The 23,003-nt window shown below is 41.9% G+C and overlaps 1 protein-coding gene across 1 annotated transcript in view; it reads right to left on the reverse strand.

Annotated features, from left to right (window-relative positions):
- The window catches only part of CFAP77 (cilia and flagella associated protein 77), a 96,902-nt gene extending 74,687 nt beyond the window's left edge, over nt 1–22,215 (reverse strand). Inside the window, exon 1 of the mRNA XM_065419036.1 lies at nt 22,045–22,215. Within this exon, the coding sequence (XP_065275108.1) occupies nt 22,045–22,215 (171 nt within the window). The remainder of the gene's footprint in view (nt 1–22,044) is intronic.
- Between the last annotated feature and the right edge of the window lie 788 nt (nt 22,216–23,003).

A 23,003-nucleotide genomic window follows, 5' to 3' on the forward strand; every position in this document is an offset into this window, starting at 1 on the left:
AAGTTAGACAAGATCTATTTTCAATAAACTCATGCTGATTAGCATAAATCATGTTATCCTCCATAAATTCTTTATTAATAGAGTCCCTTATCAGTCATTCCATTATTTTGCCTGAGATCGATGTCAGGCTGACAGGCCTATAATTATCCAGGGTCATCCATTAACCCTTTAAAAATACTGGCACAATATTAGCTTTCTTTCAGTACTTGTTCAGAGAGCTGGCTTTTAGAAAAAATGGGCCATATCCTCAGCTGATGTAAATTGGCATAACTACATTAACTTCAATACAGCTATCATCAATTTACACCTGCTGAGGATCTGATACCTCTTTCACAGAGTCAATTTTCAAAGTAGAAGCATGCTTGAAGCTTGAACAGATGATCCTGATACTGTTTGGTATTGGTTTCATTCTGTTAAACTTTTGCCCACATTAAAACTGGGTAACATGAGCATGCTGGAAGAGAGATATAGTGTAGGTACACTTTAAAACAGTGACTTCCAGTTGATATACAATTGTAAGTAGCTTTAAACCCACCATCAAGCTAAACTGCCTGAGTTCCAAACTAAAGATCTGATTCTGTAAACAGTTACTTATGTGAGTACGCTTTATGCACATTAATAATCCCATTGAGTGAGCAGTCCCTATTTTTGAGTGAGTTTTAGGTGCCAGAGAGAAGATAAATGGTTTCATGTGGAAATCACTGGCCCACAACTATGCAAAATTTGGCAGTTTCAGTTGAGTTTCTCTGAGTTTTTGGGTACATCTGGACATGAAACTCAGGGGATGCAAGCCCCATACAAGCTGAAAAATGGGGTGTGGGGAAGGAGTTTGCACAGAAATCCCCATGAACCAAATTGCTGAGTTTTGCAAGAGTTGAATGTTGGTGAGTTTACATATTGTACAAAAATCTGGATCCATTAGGTTCCACAGTAATTTAATTTTTAGTGTGTGCGGGCTAATTTCCCCATGCCTGTTATTGCTAGAAGAATTAGCTGGGGCAAAAAGTCAAAGGATTGACCCTAACAAGGAAGAGGCCTGGGACACGCTAATAGTATTAAAAGGTTAGGGCAGGGAGAGTTCTATTAAATGGAATATTAATTGAATTCCTGACATCTTAGCTGACCCTGTGACACATTCATGGGATAAACATTGCATTTAATAGAGCATCATGACTAAAGCCTCTAAATACCATCAAGCATCAGTACCAATTCTTCAAGATATATTACAGGCTCAGCCCTTGGGGCGAGGATGCATTGAAAATAGCCCCCCTGGAAGTCTTGGAAGCAGCGCATTAAAATATGTTTCAAATGTTTTTATTCTCATGTCAGTTCAAATTCAAAACCTGTCCCCCCATGTACCACCAACAACACACACAATGTTTGTTGTTGGCACTTAATATACACAGAAACACACACTTTAAAGGCCAGACATTAAGATTTTAAACCTATCAGCACTGTACAAAAAAGATTTAAAGAAAATTCTTCTCAATCCTCCCCCCGCAAAAGGAGATTAAAACATTAAAAAGACCAATTAAAGAAAGGAATCTCATGGCAACATTTTCATTAACCCTCCCTAGTTCTTCTTTCTGTCTCATTAGCCATTAGAGAGAGGAAGGATCATTTTAATTAGCAGCATTGTAAAGCTTTATTTAAGGCAGCCGTCCCTCCTGCTGCTCTCTGGATTACCCTGTCGGCTTATAAATACAATACCAAATCATTACAGCCAAAAACAACATCACTGAAGGGTTTGGAAGAAAGGGGATCCACTACGGTCAGTGTTTAGGGCTCTTTAACAATGTCCTTTCTCCTTATTCAGGCATAATTCAAACGTAATATTGGGCTTTATAAAAAAAAAAACTCAATATCCTCTTACAGCAAAGCCCTTTCTAGTTTGAGACTGCCATGTGTTCTCTTTCTTCCCTTTTGTTTTCAATGCAGTGAAAGCACAGAGCCACATCTGATAGGATCGACATGCTAGATAGGATCACAGGTTTTCCAAAGTCCCAAATTAGAATTACTTGTTAAATTCTCAAATCAAAAGGACTGATGCACACAAACAGCCCTGCGGGGAGAAGAAAAGAAAACAGTGCAGGTTTGTATTGCGTGGCACAGTTTCATAAATAGGCTCTTATGAATTTTGGTGGCATAAAAATAAACAATTTACGCAGATCTTATGAAAAGGCAATTCTCTTTTTCTAGTCATTGCTTGGTGGATTTCATTTTTGCACAGAAATGACCCCAGGTAACACAGCTGGTCATGAAATCATATGGTAACGTTTCACCAATACTGAAACAGCTAACTGAAATGTGGTCTCAGAGCTAATACAAGCATAAAAGGACAAATTCTGCTCTCCGGTACACTCATGTGATGCTAATGGAGTTGCGCAGCCGTAATTAGCCCACAGACTATTATTTGTAAACAAGAGATGGGTCCAAATCATTAGGTTCTGACCTGGAATCAGATCGAAATCCAAATGTCCTCATGCTCTGGGGAATGTTTTTGTTCAGCACATTATAAACAGACCTGAGCAGTGATGTCTGGATCCATATCTAAACTTCCCGAAAGTTGGGGGGAATTCAGTTGCTATGTTCCAGCTCAGGACCATCTCTAATTTTTACTAACCAACGCAGTCCCTCTTCCTTTGGGCCATATTGTTGCAATTTGTCTCTTGCATCAATGTCCTGTACATTACAAACAATTCATTTCTTGAAATGGAAACTGCACAAAAACCTCATCCATATTGAAGAAATTGTATTAAACTATTAAGATTCATCATTCAGACCTGTGTCCTACTTTACTTGACCTGAATAGCTAAATATAGATTCTTCTGTTTGAATTAACATTATCTCTGTTCATCATTGAACAATGGAGTTGCCCAACATTTTCCTTAAAGAAACATATTGTTTGCTTATGGACACTTAAGCAATTCTTAATATGTCATTGTGGAGTTTTAGGCACCAATGCCTGTTTGTTTTGGAGTCTGTTTAGTTTAGATTCTCAGAGATATAACATCAAACAGGTGAACTAAATTGGAAAGTTTCACAAGTGTTTTTGCCAGACCTTGTAATGGTTACATTTTACGGTAAGATGAACAAAAATTATTGGACTTCATCTAGTGGCCTCAAATATTTAAGAATGTTGATGACAGAAAACATGCAGTCCAAATCTGCTCCTTCTGAAGTCAATAGCCAAATTCCCATTGACTTCAGTCAGCATGAGTAGACCAATAATTTTAATGAGGAGTGAGATTGAAGACAAGGATGTGTGAAATACCCAGTTCCCTTAAAATGGTGATTCATTTTACTGATGCTAAGGAAAATGAATACAGTTAAACCTTAGCTAGCCAAATCATGAGAATCCACAAAACTAATTTATTTTAACCAAAGTCAAGTTTGTTGTGTATAACATATGCTGAAAAATGACTTGCTTATCAGAAATTCTGTTACCTGAATTATTTCATATCCCGCATCTTATTTGGATAAATGAGGTTTGACTGTACATACATAATGATACGTAATCTAAGAGTCTCAGAAAAACAACTGAAGCAATTTCACTGTGATGCAGAAGAACACAGGTGAAAATTAAATACACTGAAGCATTAGCTCCAGAACGACACTAGTGGAATAGCCATCGATAATGTGTATCCTAGAATTTTGGTTTGGCATTTCCCATGATGCCTTGCCTTTGTCTACAGCAGTTCTTGCTATTGACACTGCTTTGCGTATTTCAGGTGCTTCAAAATGGCATCCTGGTCCTGGAAAGGGATGCTCTGGAGTGGCAGAAGGAATAATTGACACTGGGCACTTAGATTTTTTTGCCCAAGCTTTGGCATGCTTTTGGTTTATCTCTAGAAAATCTGCTCTAATTAACATGATCTAACTAGATGTGTCACTGGGAAATATATACCAGCTTCCTTCTTGTTTGATATTCCTTGCCAGTCTACAATGGACCCTCTTCAGATGTTAAAGAGATACCGACAGCCTGGTTAGGTATGAAAAAGTACCTCCCTGTAAGGAGGATAAATGCTAGACAACCTATGTAGCATTTCTAGAGGCTGTATATATGTTTACTATATTGGGAACTGCACCTCTACATTAACTATAAGGTTTGTCCTGAGCCTACACAAGATACTCTGCTTAATCTGGGTGTGATTAATTGGGAAATCCGTTTAACTGGGTCAGTCCCACAGGGAGCATATTTAAGAGAATGCTAGTAAATGGCAGTGACTGCTGTTTAAATGGGACAGTTACCAAAAATTCTGCTTAATGGGGACACATTCAGTTAGACTATGTTGACGCTACAAAGCCTATGCCCGCATAGCCCCCTAGCGTAGATGCAGTGTATGCTGACAGGAGTTCTTCTGCCTGTGTACGAATACCATTGCCCTGCGACACTAGCTGCGTTGACAGCCGCACTCTTCTATTGGCATAGCTGTGTCTACACTGGGGTTTTGTTGGCAGAGCTATATTGGGCAAGGGTGTGTTTTTTTTCTCACCCCGACAACATCGCTATGCCGATATACATTAAGTGTAGCTCAGGTCTTAGTGTCAATGTAGTGGTGCTTAGCAGATTTACATTTGTTAACTATAGGGGAAATATACTTCACCCACGTAAAGCTCAGCCAATCAGCCTTTGTGCACTGCTCTGCGTGGGGGCTGAAGAGATATCTATCTCCTCAACTTAGGGAAACCACATGTGCCCCTATGGCGGCTGCTGTGTTCCATATACAAGATTCCTGGCCACTGATTTGCATATGTCCTTCCCCCAACACTTTCCTGTGTGCTGACACAGATGCAATGTACACTGACAGGAGAAGGGATTCTGCCAACATACCACCAACACCCTGCCCCAAACAACGCTAGCTATGCTGACAGAAGCACTCTACACTGGGGATTCTGTTGGCATAGCCATGTCACTGGGGTGTGGCTCTTCCACACCACTAACCAGGGTTCTGGCACACTTGTTATAATGGGGGTGCTGATGATGGAAACCAGGTATTTGGTGCTTATTACTACTTCAAGCCAGGGGGTGCAGCATCACCCCTATTTCCAGCACCACTGCTCCTGACTGACATAGCTGTGCCAGTATAAATTTTAAATGTAGACCAGGCCAAAGAACCAACTTCCCTGAAGTGGCGGGGGGTCTGTGAAGGCATCCTCTCACAAAGGGCCACTGTAGAGTTTACAAGACACAAGGAATGAGCATTGCCAGCAATGAGTTTCACCCAGAAGAGATTCTGTCAAGTGAATTTGGTCTATTTGAACCCAATTCTGCTCCCACTTTTGTCACTGGGAGCAGGACCAGTATTTTGAAGTTGATTTGTTATATATAAACTCAGTACTTTTTCCAGAGGACATGATGGCTCAAGAGGTTGGGAGTGGGATAATAGAACCTTTCCACGCAAATCAAGCCTAGATCAGTAGTGGCTGAAAGAGGTGACCCTCTGATGGTTCTTCAGCAGCCTCTGTGAAATGAGTTTGGTCAGTCAAGAAGGGCACACAAAGAGGAAAACTGAATTACATCCCCTTCTTCCTCTAATTTTCCACTCTTTCTATCTCCCAAGACTCTACCCCAACCCCAGAAAATGTTTAGCTTCCCAATAAAGATTTTAAAACGTGAATCGGAATGGTTAAAATAAATCAAGCTATGGTTTTGTTTAAATAATTTGAAAAAGGGCAACAAATAATGATACAGCAATGTACAGTCAATATACAATATGCTGTTAAATATTCATGTGGTAATAAGATAGGTATTTATACATGTCAAGACACTGTAATTGAAATATTTGATTGTAAATGAGCTGAAATCAATAAAGAAAATATTTTCCTTAAAAAAAGTGAGCTTGGTGTCAGTCTGCTTCCCAGTGGTCAGTGATCGCATCACAAACATCCCCACCCCAGGTTGCACTAATTGGCAATCTCTGGAGACAGACCACGGACTGAATGGGTCACACAACCTGAACTATTGTCACTAGAGGTTGATCATCAAAATTAAGGTATATTTGCAGAGGCCAATGTGAGGGAAGCTTGCACTGCTGATGCCCAAGCTGCAAGCCTCCAATTTCAAGGGCTGTCAATTTCCAATGAGTACAAGTGCTAAATTCACCTAAAAACTGAGGGTGGTGATAAATAACAACTTTGTGTAAAAACTTTAAATTAAAAATTAGATACATCCACTCAGTAATTTTCCTATAGCATCTTTTAAAACATTATATGGCCTATTTATTATCAGAGTCAAATGCTTTCCTGCCCCCATAACCTGAGTAAATGAGCCTCGCACAGAGGAATTACTTACGAGCTGGAAGAGACAAAATCCTCTCCCTGGCAGCAGGACGTGAGATAGCTGCTTTGCAGCCACTACTATAGTCCATGGATATCCTATCTCCTAGAGCTGAAAGGGACCTTGAAAGGTCATCGAGTCCAGCCCCCTGCCTTCACTAGCAGGACCAAGTACTGATTTTGCCCCAGATCCCTAAGTGGCCCCCTCAAGGATTGAACTCACAACCCTGGGTTTAGCAGGCCAATGCTCAAACCACTGAGCTATGCTCAGCTAAGTGCCTTAGAGTAACAGCTCCTGAATGCCCCTGTGTACAGAGTACACTGGACGGACAAATTATGGAGATCCACTGGCCACACAATTTGGCCCCTTTTCTGAAGTCCTCAGTGGGTGACATCACAGATTCACTCTTGCATGGCTCTTCTCTGATCTGCCTCTCTCCCTGTGCAACTAAAGAGGCTGTGCTTTCGGGACCGTTCATACCAGGGGGGAAACAGCGGGTGGCATTTGACTCATGGCATATATTAGAGAGACAAGATGGGTGAGTTAATATCTTTTATTGGACCAACTTCTGTTGGTGAGAGAGACAGGTTTGTCTTTCCAAGCTTCCAAGTTTGTGTCTCTCACCAACAGAAGTTGGTCCAATAAAAGATATTACCTCACCCACCTTGTCTCTAATATCCTGGGACCGACATGGCTATCACATCATGGAATATATTACAGATGCGACTGTTACAAAATGATTAGTAACGACAGCACACTTTTATACTTAGTATCTCCATTTGCTGTTACTGTGTTCTAATTTTTTTAAAACACAAAATTAACAAAACTTTTTTGAAGTCAACAAATCTGCAGATGCCACCTCAAACTCAGCTATTAGAAAGTTATAGTACAGTGACACAAACAATAGAGCTAAACAAAAGTAGGGGCTGGTTATCCTCTGAAGTGGCAGTTTTTCACATAAAATATAATTAATGTGCTAAGACATCATCCATTTTATACACACAGGCTGATTGCTTTATGATGACTATAACCAGAGTGGATACTAACTCTACTATATTTTTTAAATCGTTATGTACCCAATATTTGTTCTGACTCTGCTTTATATTGAGATTAATAACTATGTAATCACTTCATTAGTTTATTTAGATTGTCATTTTAGGAAATTATTGTTTAGATCAGTCTTGTCTTTCCCTTCCATCCCTGCCTTCTCTGAATTAAGTAATATCTGAGGAAACCAATTAATTGCAACTCAACCACTGTAATGGGGTCTGCAGTACAATGTGGCAACATCTAATGGAGTTTTAATTCCCCCATGGTGAGTCAACATTTGCTTAAAGAGAGGAAAATGTCATTGCAAACCATTGCCCCAAATGGGTTTGGTAACTGAGAGGCTAAGTGAGGCACTCTTTCAGGTACATAGTGACTAGGATCCATGGGCCACTTCCTGTTTTATTATGGGTGAAATTCATTAAGGGCCCTATGCCGAGTGCTCTCAACTCTCATTGAACACTGTGGGAGGTGTGGCACTTGGGATTTCCCGGGAGCAAAATCAAACCTTAAAGGCTTACAGGTGCAGAGGGCCTAGCATGGAGGAATCTACAGTTGCATGCATGTCGCCATTGGAGAAAATTCCAGTACAACAGGAGAGATTGGAATCCCAAAGAGTGACATTTGCCCTGGTGTGGAAAGCCCATGTTGGGGGTGGGTCACTGGATCAGCAATTACAAGGATCCAGCAGCCCTAACCTCCTCTCACAAGAAAACACTGGAAAGCTGAAAGATTAAAGCTTGTTGTAAGATATGTTCTTTAATGTTTTTTAAATAAGTACATTGGTTAATTTACAAACTTACTTTGCAATAGCACTGAATCTTTCCAATTTCTGCTACTTTCTAAAGGGTAAGCAGGGTCCTTCCTTCCTGCATCAAATGGGGCTTTGCTGGGAAGTCTCTTTTATAATGACAATCACCTCAGTGGCAGAGGTGACAGACCTATTTACAGGGGGTGAAATTCACCATCTGCGGGGGGCTCATTTGAGGCCCTCCACAACATCCAAAGGTGGACTCCTGTGGCAACCCGTAGCTCATGCACGATGTGGTCCTAAGCTGTTGAACGTGGTACTTAAATGGCAGGTAGGACCTGGTGTGGGCCCTGTGCACTGGGATGAATCCAAACCTCACTGGAGATATTTAAACTGTGATAGGTGTTTCTAAAATATGGTTCTGACCATTCCTTTTTAAACACACATTTGTCTTTAGTAAATATTTAGCTATCTAATCTCTTATTATTTATGATTCCTATTGCGGTAGCACCTAGGAATCCCAGTCCTGGACCCCATTGGTGCTAAGTGCTGTACAAACACAGACCAATAAGACAGTCCCTGCCCCATAGAGCTTACAGTCTAAATTACAACAAGTGGATACATACAGTTGGGGGAGCACATGGAAACAATGAGACAATAGAATTTACCACTAGACTTTTCCTCTTATGGGATTGTTCATAGTTCTTACTACAGCCAGAAATTACAGTTGGGATTCTCAAAGGATCCTAAGAGGGTCAAGCACCCAGATTCCATTGCAATTCTATGGGACGTGGCACCTAATTTCCTCAGGCACCTTTGAATCTCTCATCTTTTACTGCTATTGATTAATGAACGTTCTTCTTGGTGAATGCTGACACATTTCTGAAGTCAATCTGCCTTTCCCAACCTTTTGACAGTTTAAAAGATTTGAAACAAAACCACATTATCTATGATGCAACCAATTTCAGCAGCATCTGATTAGCACAGAGGGGCTGCACTTTCCTGACTACGTTTTGGGGTGATTTTTTATTTCTAAAACAAATTGATGGCCTCAAGAAACAATGGTACATTTTTTACAAAATGTATTATTTCCAGGATTTTCAGGATCGTGTAGGGAAATAAAGTTTTGCAATCCTTCCCCTCATAATAAGTCTGTCCAAAAATGATGTTGCTCATTCTGTTGAAAGATGGTTTCATTTTCTACTCAAAATTGGTATGAAAAATTTGCCTTGCCAAATGAACATTGTGTACTGAACTTGTCAAATCCTCTCTCCTGACACAAATAAAAGATAACATTGGGTGGCAGCATGTAAAACAGTTCTGACAAGACAGCTGGGATGGAAGCAAAGAAATACGTGTTTCTCTTTTCCTTTTCTTAAGAAAGGTAGGGGAAAGAGCTGTAGGAGTGAATGGCCACTTGTTACAACTAAAAATACATTAATAATTTAATAAGCCATTTCTGTGTGGGTTTTAAGGAAGATCATAGTGATCCTATTTCCAACTAACAAAAACATGACGAACTCTCAACTTTTTCCAGGTACCAAAAAGCTGCCAAAGTGCGGAGTATAGCTGAATGAAAGGGCTATTCATTCAAAAGTTTAGAGCAGCACAATGTAGGCTGTAATTACTAGTTATAACACTGTGGGAAATTATTCAATGTTTAAAAATAAATAAGGTAAATTATAGCACTTTCATTAGATCTGTAGTCACACTATGTGAGTAACTTTTTTTCCTATTAAAATTGTTGATTGAAGGCCGTTAGCTGTTTATCAGCTCAAAATTACATTTCTTCTCTCTTAGGGGTTGCCTCCGTTAAAAATCACAACAACTGCCTAGTTAGTAACAAGCAAAGACTCCTAAAAACTGCAATTTTAGGGGGGGAAAAACACAAGCATGAACCACAGATTGCACCTTCAAATCCCCAAAGGCATCACGCTTCTTTGTTCTGCTAAGAAAAATTAACCTCAATCTTGGCTCAAGGTCCCCCGATTGATTATCATAGTCATTTAAATACTGTAATCTCATTTTCAGCATCAGGGAAGGGGAGCGAAAAGAAGAAAAAGAGAGAGAGGGGGAGAGCAAGGGGGGGGAAGAGAGAACAGAATAAATTATCTGACAAAAGGAAAAAGGGCCTTTCTGCTTACGGAGCCTATTTCAGATCCTTCCACTTGATTGGAAAAGTTGATGAAGTTTAAATGAAGCAGAATTAGAGGCTCAGGCCACTGAGTATTGACGGGGGCCCATGGAAGAATGTGCAATTCAATAGGCCTGATTTCTGTGGAAAACAGGGGAAAGGCCTAAATGGTATAATCTTCAATCAAATCTAACATCGACACTGACAAGGCAGGGTAATGAGATAGGCCAGATCAGGCATGTTGGTTAAAGAAATTAATCCCTCTTGCTGCACCAAGAGTTCAGCTTTGATGCCTATTGTACAGACCCCTGTCCCAGCCTATCTAAATGCTAACTAACTGTGAGTGTGATCTGGGACTGTGCTTTTCATTGCTGGGGCTAATCTGATAACAATTTTATGTCTCTGATTATGGAAGCACAGATAGTGAGGGAGCCCATAACAGTGGCTCTGGGTGGAAAAGGAAAGGAAGAGAGGGGTGGAGACAGACAGAGAGAATAAGATACATTTTTTTTTTTTTTTGGATGTGAGAGGAAACTTACATTTCAGTGTGTATTAGTGCTTTAACACACAATAATACATGGTAATTATTGTCCTTACAATCGCCTCCTGGCCAGCTGATCGGTATCTCATGGGACTATGGAAGGGGACACGTAGCAACCATGGAGGCAAGCTGAATGAGTCATAGGAAAGCAAACTTAAAGGGACATTGCCAGCTTAAAAATCATACTGCAAACAAAGAAATCTCTTTATCTGTGTTACCCAATAAGCATAATGAAAGCAGATTTAAAAAACAACAACCAAATTGCTCTTCACTAAATAGTCTTTAGCTCACTTTGAACATTTGCCATTCTCTTAGCTTGAGAACTTGGTGAAGGCAGTTTCACTTTTACTTTTAATCAAGTTTCACTTGCAGGTTCTAAGTACTCTGATTTTGGGTTGCAACCACAGAAGGGGATGTCTGTTTAAAAATAAATATTTCCACTGGTATGAAAATATATGTATATATAAAATAAACATGGTATGGAATATATATTTCTACTGATTTATTTATCTAAAATTTTGGTCCAAGTTTCATTTGACAGTGTTGCTTTAAATCGATTCTAAATCAAAACAAATGCAAACAAAAAGTTACAATGCAATGTACTTTATTTTAAAGAATTGTAAAAGTTAAAGTTAGAACATCCTTGAAAATTCAGGACTTTGTCTAATCTATATAGAGTGAGTGGCCAAGGTGAGAACTAAATCATTACTGCAAGATTACAAAGATTTTAGATACAATAAATAAACATAATACCTAGCCTAAGGGAATTGGTATGGTAAGGGGGTTTTGCCTTTTAAGAAAGTGTGACTCACTCTCAAAATGTTGAAATAAAAAATTGGTCCCTAAGACCTTTGTAATGTCATTTGGTTTGATCTATCTTCTGCCATCCAGTACATGGAAAGATGGACAAATTATTTTCACTGTAGTAAATCCTCTAAAAATAAAGAGATGCTCTTATGACTTTCCTCTAGGAAACTAGAAATATACCTGTGTGCTTGAGAATTTTTCTTGCCTTCCCTATTGTGTAGTTCTTATTTCTTCTGGATGCTGCAATTCCTTATTTGAGCCTCTTCGGGTTTTTTTTACTGTATGCTCAGCCTGCTTTCTTCCGGCTCGTCCAGAGGTGCTGGGGTTTTTTTGTTCCAGTAGGTAGGGCTGTTATTGTGTTCTTATGAGTTTCTTTTAGTGGAGTCTAAGGTGTTGCTCTCAAGCTGCTGGGTTCTCTGTCTCTGGAGAAAGGCGTGTGAATGAGGTGGTATCATCAAGTATTTGGTTGAACTAGCAGAGGGGAATACATTTTAAAAAGAACTGTGAGAAACTGAGTGGTGCTGGCCGATTTTGAAGACCTCTCTCCTCTATTTAAAAGGGGCTCACTCCCTCTGACTTTCACTTGGAATTTGAATTAATCTGAGAACACCAAGAAAACAACAACAACCCTGGTTTGGCATGGTTTTGGGTCCACGCCATAAACTGGTTGCTAGCCCAAAAGCTTCTTCAATCTTTCAGACGACACAGTCCAAGTCTTAGGTTTGTCACAAAACGTTACAGCTTGACACCGCTCCAGCTGCACTTAGTGGCATTACAGACTCATTTTATGCATGGCTCCATTTGTGACCTTTTTTCTCTTCCAGCTACGTTCTGTCCTCCTTTAGCTTAATTTCTTTGAGATTTCCCAGCACTGAAGGTTCTCACAAGAGGCAGTGTAGATGTTCTCTGCTATGACAACACTGCCATTATGGTTATACTATTACAACAATCCAGTCTAATGGTTATTATTGTACTGCCTAACTTTAATACTGCATCTTTAAATCAAAGCATCTTTGAGTCTTTATTTCCATTAAAAATAACAGGAGTACTTGTGGCACCTTAGAGATGCATCCGAAGAAGTGGGTTGTAGCCCACGAAAGCTTATGCTCTAATAAATTTGTTAGTCTCTAAGGTGCCACAAGTACTCCTGTTATTTTTGCGGATACAGACTAACACGGCTGCTACTCTGAAACCTTTATTTCCATTGTATTACACAGATAAACACAAGAGATTTTCATCAACATAAAGGCTTTCACCTTGTGATGTCTATGGGTTTATTGGTCTCACCAATTTGTACTGTTTGGTTCACATAAAGGATCAAAACTCCCTCTTGCTCATTCTTTTATATACTCTACGCCAGTGATTCTCAAACTTTTGTACTGGTGACCCCTTTCACATAGCAAGCCTCTGAGTGTGGACCCCCCGCCCTTATCAATTAAAAACACTTTTAAATATATTTTAACACCATTATAAATGCTGGAAGCAAAGCGGGGTTTGGGGTGGAGGCTGACAGCTCGCGACCCCCCATGTAATAACCTCATGACCCCCTGAGGGGTCCCGATTCCCAGTTTGAGAACCCCTGCTCTATGCAATCCTTTTGGCTGAGCAACTTTCCATTTAATGTGCTACTAGTAACTAACTCCTCTGTCCACTGACCCACATTTGTCAGTTTCTAGCCTGAACCCTGATGTGCCTTTAAATTATTGTGAGAAAAATGCAGCATTTTCATTTGTAAAGAATATTTATTTACTACTTTGAAATGCCTTATTAATCTCAACAGTGACCATGTAAGATGTGGGATGGCACTTAAGCACACTGGGAGTTTAACTTCTTGGGTACCAAATAATTTATGTTTTAAAACTTAGATCAGTTCATGCTGAGAAGGGAACCCTTAGAAGTCAGTGGACTGGTGAAACAAAGCTCAGAAACCAGTCAAATGATTACTCAACAACCCAGCCCTACATTAATGTATTTATCTAATTAATTATTGAGCTACACTCTATAGATTTCTTGGAACACACTTTTAAAAATGTAATGTTGGCCTTGGATGGCAATAATATAATCATAATATTTAGGACTCAAAATGCCGCACAAACACTAATTAATCCTCAGTGTCCCTGAGTGGTAGGTACAGAAGGCACCACATGCAGAGAATTTGGGTAAATAGAATAATTAACATCAAATAAACAAAGACTATGGGCCAAACCCTGCTCACTCCACTCATGCGTGTAGTCTCATTTAGATAAGTGGGAATACTCACATTACTAAGGCAAGCTAAGATTTGGCCCCTTAAGATGTTTTGAACAGGAGATTTCATGGTTCTGAATAACTGAGTCAATACAGAAATTGGGAAAGAGAACAATAACTTAAACCAACAAAACTGATAATTAAGGGGAAGTTACTTAGAGTGCCTCTGGATTCCATGTCATGACGGATAAACAACCGCCACGTCACATTTGGCCCTCTCCCTGGCAGCCGCCACAGAGAGGTCAAAGGCTGAATGGACTCTGAAGTCTTGAACATATTCCCAATGTGCAGCGGCAGTCAAAAAAGCTAACAATGTTAGGAACCATTAAGAAACTGATAGATAATAAGACAGAAAATATCATCACGCCACAACACAAACCCATGGTACACCCTTGAATACTGCACAAAGTTCCGGTTGCCCCATCTCAAAAACACATATATTAGAATTGGAAACGGTACAGAGAAGGCAACAAAAATTATTAGGGGTATGAAACAGCTTCCCTATGAGAGATTAAAAAGACTGGGACTATTCAGCTTGGAAAAGAGACAACTACGGAGGGAAATGATAGACATCCATAAAATCATGAATGGTTTGGAAAAAGTGAGTATGGAAGTGTTATTTAGCCCTTCACAAAACACAAGAACCAGGGGTCACCCAATGAAATTAATAGGCAACAGGTTTAAAACAACCATAAAGAAGTACTTTTTCACATAACGCACAGTCAACTGTGGAACTCGTCACCAGGTGATGTTGTAAAGGCCAAAAGTATAACTGGGTTCAAAAAAGAACTAGATAAATTCATGGAGGACAGATCCATCAATGGCTACTAGCCAAGATGGTCAGGGACACAATCCCATGTGGCCGGATGTCCCTAAACCTCTGATTGCCAGAAGCTGGGACTGGACAACAGGGGATGCATCCCTTGATAATTGCCCTGTTCTGTTCTTTCCTTCTGAAGCATCTGGCACTGGCCACTGTTAGAAGACAGGATACTGGGCTAGATGGACCATTGGTCTGACCCAGTGTGGCCATTCTTATGTTCCTATGTTAACTATCATTTCACTCCTAGATTTGGTCACTCCAGGTCACAGGGGAGGCATGTATATGAGGCAGTGTGTAAAACCTTGAACTGTTGCTGAATATGCTATATCTGTTCGGTGGTTAGAGTGATGATTTTACTATATGTCAATCTGTCACCTTTCACAAAGACACTATGTTCACACAATTTTTTAACATGCATATGAACATTAATGTGCTGTGTTATTGTTTATGAACATGTTGGTAAATTTCAGTAGCGATGATCCTTTTTAAAAGGAAACCCTTAGTAACTTAAGGTCCAATCCTCCAACTCACACAAAGCTGTGTACGGATTCCCTACATGAGGATTCCACCCTAGGTTAGTCTGAGAAGGAGGAGGAGCAGGGATCTGGTTATTTTACCAGTTACTAGCAATCCTGTTTTATAATTTTTGTAAATGTGCCCTGATACAATTATGGAGAAATTTCTAAAATAAACAATAGTGTGAAGGTGTAAATCTAGTAGTGTCACAAGGCACAGCAATGCAGTTTTAAATCTCAGTGCACTAAATAGGCGTGACTTACTTATTAGGGTGATTGCTCTCGCCAAGAAAAGGGTGAGAAACCAAGTTGCCAAAGGTTAAGCAGAGCATCTTGATTTTGTAACAGTGGCTCATGCAAAGACAGAGGGTGTTGGTGAGACTAGTTGACAGTTGCAGTTTTACCTTGGCACATGGATATAACTATGCAGTGAGTGCTTAAGAAAAGCGAATGATTAGGGAAGAAGGTTGAAGATATGAAATCGGATTTAACTATAGGTACAAGAAACTAATTCATGATGATTACAGTACATACAAAAAACTGTTAAGATGACGATGCTGGATGCAGGTGTGCTAACAGAGGCCCGAACTGCAAATGAAGGTGGGTAACCCAACAATAACTCACGAGTGTGCTTAGAGATAGCCTTGATTAGTGCATTTTATAAGTTGAAATAAATAGCCTTTCCCTCCCACCACACATATTTATAGCTAATGTCTTTCCTTAACCTAGTTTCCTGGATTTCTGCAGGGTGTACTATAACTTCATGCAATATGCTTTTCTTTCTTGTCCTCTTCCTCCCTATCCCAAAATTACTTCCGTGAGTGACGTTCCATGTTGCCTTAGTTTGTAACCAATCAGATTGTTTAGGAGTATCTGATAGCAATATTACTGAGGCTTTTTGAAAAAATAAATCTGAATGCTATGTTGGAGAAAGGTTCCGGCCTGTTATATACCTACTTACCAGGTGGAGCCCCTGCGAAAGGTTCTGGACTGATGGTCCTCGAAATTGAAGTACTCTGTGTATCCATAGAATTGCCAGAGCAAGAGCAGCAGCAGAGCTAGCTTTGCCCACCCTATCTCACTTTGACTTGGAAGGAATGGAAGTTCAGTCTCCCTGCCCTACTGAATCCATTATTTCTCTGCTGCGACTGCAGGGCTAATGGTGATGGGATCAGCATTGTCCTCTCTCATGATTTTATCAGGAGTTTCGTGATATATTTTACTTGTTTTTAAAGCCTCAGCTCACGTACTTAAGTTATTGCCTGAGTATCCTAGCTTTCATTTTTTGTTTAAAGGCAGTTTCTAGACTTTGTGGCTATGGATAAAAGCTTAAAAATGTGACCTCCCCCCGCCCCCCAAATGCTACAACAGAAGGCAAATAAAAAGAACCTGAGATCTGTTGCTTTTAAAATGTCATGTTTTTTAAGCCAATCTGATGATCGTAGGGAGGTTGACTCATGATTCTGGTACACTTAGAGGGTTAGCAAACCTCTGGTGGTTTTTTTGTGGTGAGGAAGCCTGAGCTCTGGGACCCCGACAGACCTGCCCATTCACGGAGGCCAGCATATTTAGGCATTTTTAAAGTAGCTCTGTCAAGGTTAGTAGGCCCTAGCTGCACAGGGCTCCTGTGTGGCAACTCTGACCTATCAACTGAGCGATAGTGACACACGTAACTCTAAGCCCAGTTCTGTAGTTCTTAAATTGACTTCAGTGGAAGCTTTGTCTCTATAATAATGTTGTGTATTGGGTAACAAATGCATATCAGTTATGATACATGATACATACGTGGCAGGATTATCCCAATTTATATTTTTTGTAAACATACAATTTATCCAGCAGATTGGTTGTTTATACCTGTTTTGATGTAAAGCAGGTGCATTAATTGTGAGAAGTGCTTTTACCCAATACACGGTAGCTACTCCTTAACTGAGCATGACCTTAACTCTCAAATAAATACATAATTTAACACCTTTTTTAATAAAGGGGGAAAATATTGACTCATTTTAGTTACAGAAAAATCATAGTGATCTGTTAACATCTGTCCTTATAAAAATCCTTCTAAAATTTTAGTTGGAGGGAGGGAAGGAATGTAGTACAATCTTGTCCCAGGCAAATTCCACTTATAACAAAAGGAACTGTCACTTGATAACATAGCTGAAGGATCCAGTGAGTTAACAGCCTTCAGATTTTCAGGTTATAAAATGAAGGTGGTTTTGAGATACAAGCAAAAAAAAAAAAAACTACTTTTTTCTTTGTACTCCCATTATATAATCACCAAGTTGATTTTTAAAGAAAAAAATGTAATTGCTGAAAGGCTGGAAGTTTTTATATCATGTTTAAAACTCTGAATTTTTATGGCTAAACTATAAACCCCATGGAATTGGGGTGGGCGAGATTATAAAAGGAACTCAAGCCCTAACTACAGTGACACAACCTGAACTATATTGGTGCCAATGGCAGCACTATATGTTGTAGTAAAATGAGGAAATTAAGCAGGAGAGGCTGCCCCCAAGAGGAGAGAGGAAAAAACACAGACACAGTCTGCTTGCAATTTGCTCAATGCTGCTGACTCAAGAGAGGCTTGGCATTGACTGAGGTAGACCTTGCTTCTCCTCTTCATCCTCTAACAAGAAGCAATCACAGCCCCACAGTACTGCAGGGAGGAACACTAATAGGTCAGCATTTTTTCCCCAGCCCTTGGCTGAGGATTGGGAATGGAGGAGTTGGTTGATCCTTGAGGCTATTCTGTGAGTGCCATCAAGAGGACAAAAGCTGTAATTCAAGTGGCTGCCAGGGGGAAAAGCAAATCAGTTACTCTTTCATACCTACAAAACTGAGGTCTGCTCAGGGCTGAGCTTATGATGTGCAGGGCCCCAAAGTTCCAGAAAGGCTGCGGAGGAGAAATCAGGCTAAAAGCCCCAGTGCTGAAGTGTGTGTGGGCATTTGGTGGTGAGTGGTTTCCTTCAGCTCTGAATCCACTGCCAAAGGGGTGATATTGCTAAATTCATACAGGCTGCGGAAGCCCCTCAAGAGTAGGGTCCCAGAGCTGCTGTTTGCTTATGTTTATGACAAGCCCTCAATTTACTCATACCGCTTTGATGATATTAAATATAACTTCCATTTAAATTAGATGCAAAACAGGAGGAGGAATGGAGCAGACACTCACTGAAATCACTTTAAAAAAAAAGGCATAACAGTAATTCAAACAGTGTTTACAAAAATGCTGAAAGACTTGGAATGCCCCCCAAAAGTCAGGCTTTGGTGATTTCTGTGCAGAAGCAGAATTTTACTGCCATGAATATGACTGAAGAAAAAGGTGACAGAAAAAGGCTAGTCTGAAATGTCTCATTCAAAAGAAGAGATATACAAGAAGGTTTACAAGGTGCTCAGATCCGGCAGCGATGAGTGTGTATAAATATATGCAAACATATATTTAGCAAGAGATTACTATATTACAGCAGTAACATGAGAGGAATTTAAAACAGCCCCAAGTCCCTCTGAATACTCAATGGATGAAGTCTGGTTACCAAACTCTTCCTGAGTATTGCACTAAAAGGAAAGCCTAGAAGCCAGAGACTAGAAAAACATCACAAACACCATTTTTAATAATTTCAAATTGCAGTGAATTTAGTAACCAGGAAGCAAGAGCCTAACTGTACAGTCATCCTGCCAGAGGACGCTAAGCATCCCTGTTTATTGTTGCTAGGTGTTGATAAACAGCTACCAAATCCAGTGGCTGCATCTTAGCAGTGTGTGATCTCTGTCACTCTTTGAGCTAACTCCCAGGGGTGTTGTACCTCAGTCCTGAGGTGCAGTCAGCTCCCATTGTTATTCTAGTCCTGATCTTGAGAGCATGCCAGCCATGCACAACATTGTGGTAACTTATGTGGATATGTAAGTAAGATGTAATCAGCAATTCATTTTTCACTTGTAACTAGGGAAAAGCTGAGCTTGGGGAGTGCTCTGCTCTGGAATTTTGATTTGGGCCCATTTCCACTTGTGACGTAGGCTGTGCCCTTCTCCATTCTATTGTTTTTAAATGAAAAGTAACAGTTCACAACCCCTTCTTTCCATAAGCACATTCCTACCTTACAAGCCCCAGATTAAGACGTTGCTACACTGTTTGATATTTACTGCGGGATTCCCATCTCCACTGCCCCACAAGCCCTGAACAGCTGCAAACTTGCCACGTTTTCATTTTCTAACACCTCCCACTCCCAATTGATTATCCCCCCCCCCCCTGAAATCCTTTTCCTGCTATCATTGGCGAAGTTAAATTGCTTTTTAAATGAACGATCTCTCTCTTTTTACAATTGCTCTAAAGAGATGCCTGAGGCACAGTGTAGGATCTGATCATTGAGACAAGCTTTGTGGATGTCCTTCTGGCTTATTTCTATTTTAAGATACTGGGGGTGGGGGAACCCAAAGCACAAATTATGTATGTACAAGAGTACTGAAATGCAGCCAATTCTAGGATGTAAGGTAAGTAACAGACACACAACACAAGGCACAAAAGTAGAGGGAAATGATACTTTGCCCAAGGACACTGGGGCAAACCTTGCCACAAAGAGTACTATAGGATATTTAGTGTCCACACAGAACCTTCATTTCTAAGGTCTAGTCTGAAAGGCACTCACAGGAAACTGCATGAAGCTCAATTTATCCACCTCAGAAAGACATAAGCTGAGCTGATATGGCCAAGAAGACTGGAGGTCTCAGAAGTGGTTTTAACCCTAGTTCTCTGGCTAAAATGTCAACTTAGGCCTTATACCTAGCTAAGCTAAATCCATCCTCTAAATTTACAACTGGATGCAGGATTTTTCTTCACCTCTTGCCCTCCATTATTGTTTAGTGTTGCTAGGTGCTGATAAACAGTTACCACATCCGGCACCTGCATTTCAGTAGTTTATGATCTCTGTATGTCCCGTAACTACCTTCCACGGGTATTGAGGCTCAGTTAGTTAATATTTGTAAAATGCTTTGAGATCCTGAGATGAAAGGTATTATAGAAAGGCAAACTATTATGGCATTACTATTTTTGGACCACTAAGCCCTGTTCCTGCTTATTAATGAAAAGATACTAATCTCCTTGAGTGAGAGAGATAGAATTAACATTTTCTGTCACTAATATATAGATATGGGGATTTCTTTTCTTTTAGTCTCCCCCTTTCCCAATATTTCATTCTGAAAACTTTTACCAGTTTTGGTGGCCATGGGATCAGTATTGGTTCCCTCTACCCCTGCACATACAACTATTTCCCCCTTATCCTGGTTACTGTATGATCTCTCTAGTCCATTTTCTCTGTAGCTTATAGTACGGATGGCAGATGTGTTTGTTTTACTAGTACTCTTGTAATTGTTATTGTTATAGTGTAAATTCTGTTTATTGTTGAAAAATTAACAGATCTAAAATTGTTTACCCCAATGGAAAGCTTGTTTCAAAATACCAACATTTATTAGTAGGTAATTGTATTTTAACAACTCCTCTCTGCCTGGAAAGTTTATTTTCAGAGATCACTTGCATCTCAGCATTAGTAAGAGCAGGACACCATTGCATGATATAAATGTATTAAATGCTGCTCTCTAGCGTTTAAAACTGCACCAGCAAGCACTGCTCTTCAATACTTACAAACATGCTGTCACTGCTCAACAACTTTACTATGTCAGGGAGATCAAGGTCACTGGTCTTTATCACAGTCATATAGTAAACTTAGCCTGCTACTACATAGTCCGGCATTTCTATTTACCCTTTCTTGGCGGCGGGGGGAGAGGAAGAGGGTACTTTGGTGTAATCTGGACCATTTTCTGCTGAGCGCGGGGACTCCTTAATAGGACTTGGGAACCATGGAGCCTCCCCTCCAGTAATGGAAGTTCAGGAACTAGCTCTGTGTTCCCCTGGGAGAGGTGTGTGGCTCTTTCTTTTCCATGGGGCTCTTTCTTATCCTTGGGGGACATGGATGGAGTGTCTTCCAAGGAGGTGGGCTCCCAAGTACCTTGAAAACAAGTTGATTCTGCACCATGCTCTCCCCGGAAGTGTGAAATCTACTGGAGGAGGGGTTGCTCACTTAGGGTGGAGGATGGAGTGAGGAGGGTCCTGGAGGTCTCTATGATGGGAGAGGGTTGTATCTCGGGGCTCCTAGGGAGGGTTGCCCCTCTCCTTGGCTCTGAGTGGGGTCTTCACTGTGCAGTCTGGGGGATGGTGGGTATTTGGGACAGGGGTTCCGCCCAGGCTGGGTGGGGTCTCCCTCTGCCCCAGCGGGGGGTGTCTATGGGGGATCTCTGCCGGGGGTGCCCCTCACCTTGTCTACAAGCAGGTTTTGTACCATGCTGTCCGGGGGAAGGTGGGTGTTTGGGGTAGGGGTTCCCCCCATGCTGGGTAGGGTCTCCCTCTGCCCGGGCAGGGGGTGCCTATGGGGGATCTCTGCCGGGGGTGCCTCTCACCTTTGCTATGAGCGGGTTCTGCACCATGCTATCTGGGGGAAGGTGGATGTTTGGGGTAGGGGTTATCCCCAGGCTGGGTGGGGTCTCCCTCTGCCCAGGCGGGGGGTGCCCCTCACCTTGGCTATGAGCGGGTTCTGCATCATGCTGTCTCGGGGAAGGTGGGTGTTTGGGGTAGGGGTTACCCAGGTAAGGAGTGTCTATGAGGGATCTCTGCCGGGGGTGCCCCTCACCTTGGCTATGAGCGGGTTCTGCATCATGCTGTCTCGGGGAAGGTGGGTGTTTGGGGTAGGGGTTACCCAGGTAAGGAGTGTCTATGAGGGATCTCTGCCGGGGGTGCCCCTCACCTTGGCTATGAGCGGGTTCTGCACCATGCTGTCTGGGGGAAAGTGGGTGTTTGGGGTTGAGGTTACCCAGGCGGGGGGTGTCTATGGGGGATCTCTGCCGGGGGTGCCCCTCACCTTGGCTATGAGCGGGTTCTGCACCATGCTGTCTCGGGCCACCCCCAGCCGCTCGTTCTCGCTGCCCGGCTGCACTTCGGCCAGGGTCCTGGGCCGCCGCGGCGGGGGACAGATCTGGCTGGCGCTGCGGCGCCGGGGGAGCTCCTTGGGGCCGCTGGTGGCCGCCGCCATGGCCGGGGTCCTGCTTTGGCGCTCGGGAACGCGGTGCCGCTGGCTCCCGGCGCCCTAGACCGCACCAGGCGCGGGGGGGCAGGTTCGGAAGAGGGAAAGCGGAGACACACACCCCCCCAATGGGGCAGAGGCACCCTGCGGGCGCAGGGACAGAAGAGAGGCAGAGACCCCGACCCTGAGACCCACCCCACCGGGGCTACAGCTGGGGGGGGGGCAATAGGAACCGCTATGAGGAGACACACCCCCCCGCAGTGATGGAGCGGCCCGTTGCCAGGACAACGAAGGACGCTAACAGGCTCTGTAATGGATATAGTAAGGAAGGGCTTGGGGGCGGGGAAAATTACTAAGGGGGTGTGTGTGTGTCCCCAGGCAGTAACCCGGCCTCCTCCCTCCCAAGCAAACTTTGACCCCGGTGCCTGCCCTGCTGGGGAACTGGCCCTTTCACAAGCCTTTTGCTGTTCCAAAGCAGCAGCAGATGGAGGAGGAAACGTGGGTCACCAAAGTACATAAGAATGGCCATACTGGGTCAGACCAAAGATCCATCTAGCCCAGTATCCTGTCTTCTGACAGTGGCCAATGCCAGGTGCCCCAGAGGGAGTGAACAGAACAGGTAATCATCAAGTGATCCATCCCCTGTCGCTCATACCCAGCTTCTGGCAAACAGAGGTTAGGGACACCATCCCTGCCCATCCTGGCTAATTGCCACTGATGGACCTATCCTCCATGAACTTATTTAGTTCTTTTTTGAACCCTGTTATGGTCTTGGCCTTTACAACATCCTCTGGCAA

This window comes from Emys orbicularis, chromosome 18, assembly GCF_028017835.1.
Source record: "Emys orbicularis isolate rEmyOrb1 chromosome 18, rEmyOrb1.hap1, whole genome shotgun sequence".
NCBI classification, from domain to species: Eukaryota; Metazoa; Chordata; order Testudines; family Emydidae; genus Emys; species Emys orbicularis.